At 41.8% G+C, this 7,175-nt stretch overlaps 1 protein-coding gene across 1 annotated transcript; it reads right to left on the bottom strand.

Annotated features, from left to right (window-relative positions):
* Window positions 1-2,570: 2,570 nt before the first annotated feature.
* Window positions 2,571-4,474, bottom strand: ASCL4 (achaete-scute family bHLH transcription factor 4). Its single transcript, XM_079993149.1, has one exon. The coding sequence runs from the start codon at window positions 3,483-3,485 to the stop codon at window positions 2,925-2,927; it is 561 nt and encodes a 186-aa protein (XP_079849275.1). The 5' UTR covers window positions 3,486-4,474; the 3' UTR covers window positions 2,571-2,924.
* Between the last annotated feature and the right edge of the window lie 2,701 nt (window positions 4,475-7,175).

Here is a 7,175-nt window from a genome sequence, read left to right as displayed (position 1 = left end):
TCTGTGCTTTCTAAGCATAGGACAAGCGGAAGTGTGGATGAACCCTTAGACTCTGGACATAATGGTTTTAGAGAGCCCCTTCCCAGTGATGGCTGGCACCTATTGGAACTGGTAGGGCAGAAGACAGGAAGACCAACAGTAGGTGGAGCCAGAGCTAATGACAGGCAGATCCAGCTAAGGCCGATTACACATTACCCTGGCTCCAGTGCATTCCCATGGCGGCATTTGAAGCGTTTCTCCTCAAACTAGCTTCCATCCAATTAAAAAGCGGAGGTGTACACATTTCAGACATCAGGTGACAACTTCATTCAATAGAAAGGCGTAGGGAAACAAATTGGGTAATGTGTGTACAGCTCAGTAAAACGCGACTTGAAATGCAGCAGGAGGAAGCGACCTCACTGAGCTTTAAGCCACTAACATGTCCATGCCCTAAATCTAGTTTTGTTCCCATCCTCCTCTTTGCTGAGTTGTACAGAGAGCACCACTGAGGCTGCACACACACCATACAGTTTGCTCTGTCGCAGCTTCTGCCAACCCAGCAGTTCAGAAGCACACCAGTGCAAGTAGATAAATAGGTACCGCCGCGGCAGGAAGGTAAACAGCGTTTCCGTGCGCTCTGGCTTCTGTCATGGTGTCCCATTGCACCAGAGGCGGTTTAGTCATGTTGGCCACATGACCCAGAAAGCTGTCTGTGGACAAACACCGGCTCCCTCAGCCTGAAAAGCGAGATGAGTGCTGCAGCCCCCAAGTCACCTTTGACTGGACTTAGCCGTCCAGGGGCTTTTTACCAATTTTTTTTAAAATTTTTTCACAGTTAAAGCACATTTAAAATACAGTATGATTGCATCTTAGTTGCACAATTTCAACAAAACTTGGTTGAAGGCAGGCTGGTTGAAATTGTACAAGCTAAATCCAAGGCAAGGTAGATATCTTAAAAGCTCTTTTTGCACCTGGTTTGCTTGGGGTTACCTGGCAAGAGGTTTTAAGCTCTCTACCTTGCTTGAGAACAAGGCCTGCTCAGTGCACTGGCTCTGGGATGCAAACCATAGTGCACTGTAACACAACAACTGGTAAACTGGGGTTTGTGCTTGCCCTCCAGAATGACTGGCTAGATCCTGGTTTGCAGTTTTGGGTTGCATGGCAAGTGATAATCACAGTTTGGTGATGTGGATGGAACAACAAAGTATAGCTGGTGCTGAAAGGTAAATAATTTAATCTGAGCACACAATGAAAGAAGAGAGCAGGAGGTGGCATTTGAGAGGGCATGAGCCCATGGTAGGTTCTCAGTTATCTAAGTCATGACTTTGAAGGGCCAAAACATTAAATCTAAACTTCAACCATAGCATGTTTAGGCTTTATATTTTAGCAAGTATTTCTAATCTTTAAAATGCCCACATTTTCATACAGAAGATGTGGGGGTTTTTCCTTCAGAATTCCATTGGTCAAATTTTAATTACGCAGAATAATTATTTATTCAAATTCACTTTGTGACCCTCCCCAATAGAACAACTCCCATTAGTTAATCACATACAAGTTGCTTGTTTGTTTAGACTTCTGATCACCTATTTATTTTGGATATCATCCACCAACAAGCCACACCAAATAGAGTGTTTTTTTCTTCCTGTTTTCCTTCTCTCACTCTTACATGCTAGCGTGTTGGCATATTTCACAGTGGCAAACCTATATTTTGGGGGGCTCTGAAACTTGAACTGTCCTGGGGGGGGGGGGCTTCACAACCACCAATGAGGTCTGGGTAATCACTGTTACCTGCTTCAGTAGGGTTGTTCCACAACAGACCACCACATTAAAAGAACAAAACTATTACATCTCAGATTTTGATTAACATTGGTGCTCTGGATTATCTCACATGTCAAAGTCACTGGTGTGAATAAGATTTTTTAAGCGACTAAAGTCGTTTCTGGGGCCCCTCTGGGATTAGGGACCCTAAAGCTTAAGCTTAATTGGTTTCATAGTAGATCTGCCTCAATATTTGACACACATGAACATGGAATCCGTGTCACAGTAACTGATGTTATGTGCTCCTATTTTCCCGAGGAGTCGCAGCAGAAGCAAAATGTATCATGCTTCTAAACTAGAATTATATCTATAATGAAATAATGGCTAAACGTATGTTAATGTTAAAACATTCACTGATTCTAAAGGGACTTTGAGTTGGTTATTAACTGACTTATTACTTAAATAAGTGTCTGTAAGGATGACATCATTACTATTATTATGACATTCATTGAAATCACAGCCTGACGAAACATAATGGAATTTCTGTTCTCATTTTCCAGCCTCCAAACACCTTGGATGAAAATGCCCCGATGTGAGTGGGACTGAATGTCTTTCAATGCCATTCTAATCAATAGAACAAGTATATCACAATGAATTTAAGTCCCATTGAAATCATGATATTTGTGACTTTAGTCCCATGGATTTCAATGAGGCTCAAGCTCAACTAACTTTCTCTGGATCGGGGTCAATATGTTCACTTGTATTTAGGAAAAAATGCCCTACTAATTATTTATCATATATGAATACCCACATATAGATATCTTGAAACCAACTCTTTCACTTGGTTTTATTGTTCCCTTTGGCTGACAGACAGAACAAAGGTCACAGAAAGTGAGGAATATTTCAGATTTCAAAAAACAAGGTCAGTTATTATTTCCCTCTCTGCTCTCTCACACACAGTTGTTAATAGCATAAATAAGAAAACACTGGGAACAAAAAGGAAACATTAGGAAGAATACAGATTTTTTTCTCCCTATGGCCAAAAACTGACCAGAACAAGTAATGAAGATACCTTTTTCATCCCTTTGCTGGGGACTAGTTTTGTCCTTTGAAAAATAATGCAGCTCTTTAATAATAATAGTTAAAAGGCAGGCTTGAAGAAGGTGTCCATTTCTGAAGATGTTTTCTTAACTGCAGACTTCTTCAAATTCGCTATAGGGCGATGAAGCTAATGAAGTTTTCGATTCTCCATCACTGTTGCATTCCCTTCTTAAGATAAGATCAGAAGCACCAGCGGCCTCCGCAGCTGGGACTGCTATTTTAGGAATTGTCCCTAAAGGCTGATGGTCCAGCAAGTTCTGGAGGTGTTTGATATAAGTGATGGCAGCTCTCAAAGTCTCCACCTTGCTGAGACGCTTGTCAGCAAACTCCTTGGGCAGGTGGTCTCGGAGGCGCATGTAGCCCTCATTCACACAACGAACCCGTTGCCTCTCCCTCTCGTTCCTCTTTCGAATGAAGGCAGGCTCAAAAGAGTAGTCATAGACTCCTACGTACCCAGAAAAGGGCAAGTAAGAGAACCTTCCTGAATATCCACCGTAGGCTTGGTGGTCCCAGTATGCTGGGTCAAAATGGAAAGGAAATGGTTCTCGGAGTGGTAACCCATGAGGGTTGGGGTGGCCATTTCCAAGGGATGCTGGCCCTGAGAATGAGATCCTGTTCAATAGCCCCTCGTCGCTATTACTTCCCATTTTGAAGTGATGCTGTGCCAACGTCCAACACGGGCTCTACGGAGTTAATCCATTGATGAGAAGGCCAATTGGACCAGATATATCTTTGTGGTGGTCAGAGCAGTAGTATACGCCCAAGGTTTCTTTTGTAGCAGCAGTAACAATTCCAGAAAACCGCTGTTGTGTCTGGATATCAGCTCTGCTCCTGGATCTGTTATTATAGAGGTAGGATGGCTTCTAATTTATAAGCAGGCTTCTAGGACCATCACTCCACACGTTAAACCCAGGTTTTCCTCTGATCTTCATATTTCAAAAGATAATGAGAGGGTTCCTGTGTTCCTTTTCTCCTAGCTTGGATGTGTGACTATAGAGGCAAAGCCAAACATAAATAATCTTCCAGGCTGTAAACACTCCTCATGTATTGTAATCCATAGTGCCCTTTGATATTACCCGTCTCCAAAAGGATGGGTAACTTGAAAAGTTTACAGGCAGCTGCCAAGTGTTGCCAGAGCTCCTCCTTCTCAAGAAGCAAGGATCTCCTGTCTGCTGAAAAATTAGCCAAGGGCTTTCGATACCAAAAATCCAAAGGGGGTAAGGTCAGCCTTTCTGGCTTCCGCTGTTCTAAAGAAACTGAAGAAGCTTATAGAAAAGTTTGCAAACTTATACCATTATCTGACTACTTTGGGCAGAAGAGTGGGGGGGTAGTAGGATTCGGAGATATAGAAAATCAAGGGAAAGAGTGCTCCCTTGTGGTTGAAAGCTGTCAGGTGAAGCATGTGCTTTGCAAACACCAAAGGGGCTGTGAACACAATCTGGTTTACTCTACATCCAATGCATTCTTACCACTGGTTTGTGAAGCTGTGAACACACAGTGTTAACCATAATCCACATCTTTGCTGCAATTTCTTGAGAAATGCTGCATTTTGATGCGTTTCTCCCCAAACCAACTTCAACCCAATTTGAAAATACAAGCCATATGAAGACATCCACGCCACCTCTCCATCCGCTGGTGTGGACAGACAGGTGAGTTGAAAACACATCCCTCTGGATGGATGTGTACAACACATCATGCAAAAGTTTGAGACACAGCAGAGGGAAATTACCTCGCTGCATTTTAAGGCGATAATGTGTACAAAGTCAGGGACTGTTTTGTATTCTGGTGTGTTTGTGCAACAGCTACAAAGGAAATATGGAAGCACAGTGGGCGGTTATGGGAAGTCCAGGAGGAGGACATGAGCACAAAAGCACTCTCCCACTCGTGATCCCCAGTATTTAAAGGTATACAGCTCTGATACTGTAGAGAGTATACCCATACACAGTCTAGTAGTAGCTGCTGGTTAATAGTGCAAATAACTTAAGCTGGAGTGAGGCCATGTTCTCCAGACCTTTCAGCCGGTAGTCAATTGCCAGAATTACATTTACAGAATTTCATTATCGTAGTGTAAACTCTTTCTCTAGATATTAGACGCCCTACTTCAGTATACACTGTACACTCACCTGCTACTCCTAAGCTGAATTCTAGCCCACGATCAAGATGATTACATTTTCCATTAAAAAAAGGTTTATAAATGTTTGCAAGAAAATTAATGTAAGCATAAAGGTGTCATCTTGTGAGATTAGAGAAAATGATATGGTATTCTTCTTTTTGCAAGCGGTACAAAGAAAATAATCTGGAAAAGGTTTGCGGAGCGCTCTATCACCCCCAAGAAATGAAAGTAATTACTTTGGAGTGTAAAATGCCCCATTGGGCATGTCATCTCTTGCTTATGAAGCGGGGTGGGGGAGAGCAAGAACCGACTGTTCAAGCTGTAATATAGAAAAAGAAAACCCACAAGCAATTTCATTGTGCCAGATATTAATCTGAACAAGGCTAGTCCTGTTTCAGAATAGGCAATACGTACTCTCTCTGAAGTTAGCAGGCACATTTCTGAGCAAATATGCATTGCATTGTATCTTGGCCCCCACATTCTTCTGTGTTCCTAATACCCTAGTTTCCTTTTTGGATGAAATCCTAGCTGTGCTTAACAAAATATGAGAGATGGAGGGTGAGGAACTTCCATTGCTTTATTTTAGTAGAGCTGGGTTTCACAATTCAACCCCTTTCATATATATATGATGTCATGGCTCAGTAGCGGCAGAGCACATGATTTGCGTGCAGAGGGTCCCAGTTCAGTCCCCAGCATCTCCAGGTAGCGATGGGACAGATTCCTGCCTGAATCCCCAGACACAGAGATGTTGCCATCCAGTGCAGACATCTCAGTACTGAGCCAGCATAAGGCTGCTGCCTCTGTTCCTAATCCTAGTAAATTCTTAGCAGTGGAATCCTTTCACACAGCAATATAAATCATAATTAACTTCATCAAGCCACACCTGGAAAGAAGAGTAAATGGTTATTTAGTTGTTAACCAAAGTGGTTAAAGATAGGAAAGCTGCATTATACTGCAACAAACCGTTGAGGGAAGTAACATTTGATTCCTACTGTGCCTGAGCATTATTTAGCTGAGCAAATTCACATTCCATACCAGGTAATTATGAGCTTTGGCAACAAAAAATCATTAACAGGGAAGGATCAAAGTATGTTGTTGGGAGCTCCCAAGTGTAAATTTTTGGATTTCCTTCCCTACTTTGATTGTAAATCTTGCATTTATTTTGTTGTTATATTTATCTTTTGCTTTTTTTAAAAAAAAATTAATCAGGCTTTACGCACACAAAAATACACATGTTCAGGCCAACTTTCTGGAAGTTTTGAATCATACTGTACTGAGTAGATCGTTTTCCTCATGGGAGAATCCAGGCTGCCCCTTTATTGATATTATGACAACACTTTGAGAATTGCTGCCATTATAGGGAAAATTAAGATGCCAACATCAGGCATCCCAGCTGCCAGCTTCTGATCATGGCATGGAAACCCCATGTGATGGTAGAGATCTGCACAGTAAACCAGGGTACATATTGCAGGTGCCACATGGCAGAGCAGTCAATGGAGCATGCAAATACTGCTTCAAATGGCTACTGCAAGGCATAGACCAGAGCTAGCTTGGGTCATTTACAGCACAGTGCTAACCCTGTTTACTCAGAATATTGAATTCAATGTGGCTCGCTTCCAAGTAAATGGGGTTAGGATTGCAGCCATAGAGATTTCCGATTTAGAAAACAGACTCCCCAAACTCATTTGAGTAAGGGGTTGATGTATTCCTTGAGGCAAATGCAGAGAGCATGAGATGCTCCTGCATTGATTAAAGAATTGTCAATTTGTTGTTTATTGGCCTTATTTATATACTTTTGTAATTTTTGTGTATATATATTTTCTTTATTACTTTGTTCCCCACACTGGGACTGAAAATATTAAATGAAAAGCAGGCTATCAACACTCCAGATTCAAGCATCCCTATTCATATTATGACTTTGTTTGCTGTATAGTGTTTTAACTCTGTATTCATTTGAGGAAAACTTTGTCATATCTATGAAAAAAACCAGTGGAGGTGACTGAGAACAGGACCATCTCTGGAATGTGTAGGTGCATGAACATTTTCAAAGCATGATGATGCACTATAGGGAACTGATAGGTTGGCACCAAATAATCTGTTGAGTTCTGAAAATGTTTTGCTCTTTTTCCTGTGTTTCCTGTTATAATAGCAAAAGGTATAGGGGCAGACAGCCGAATGCCTACAAGTTTCTTCCTGCAGTGACATTCTCCTCTGGCACTTCCTT

Source organism: Podarcis cretensis (genome assembly GCF_951804945.1).
Source record: "Podarcis cretensis genome assembly, chromosome: 10".
NCBI lineage: Eukaryota > Metazoa > Chordata > Lepidosauria > Squamata > Lacertidae > Podarcis > Podarcis cretensis.
The sequence above is the reverse complement of the archived record's forward strand: the minus strand, read 5'-3'. Positions and strand labels throughout refer to the sequence as shown.

Coding starts and splice junctions, on each gene's coding strand:
- ASCL4 (XM_079993149.1), bottom strand. CDS start 3,485: ATGGGAAGTAATAGCGACGAGGGGCTATTGAACAGGATCTCATTCTCA.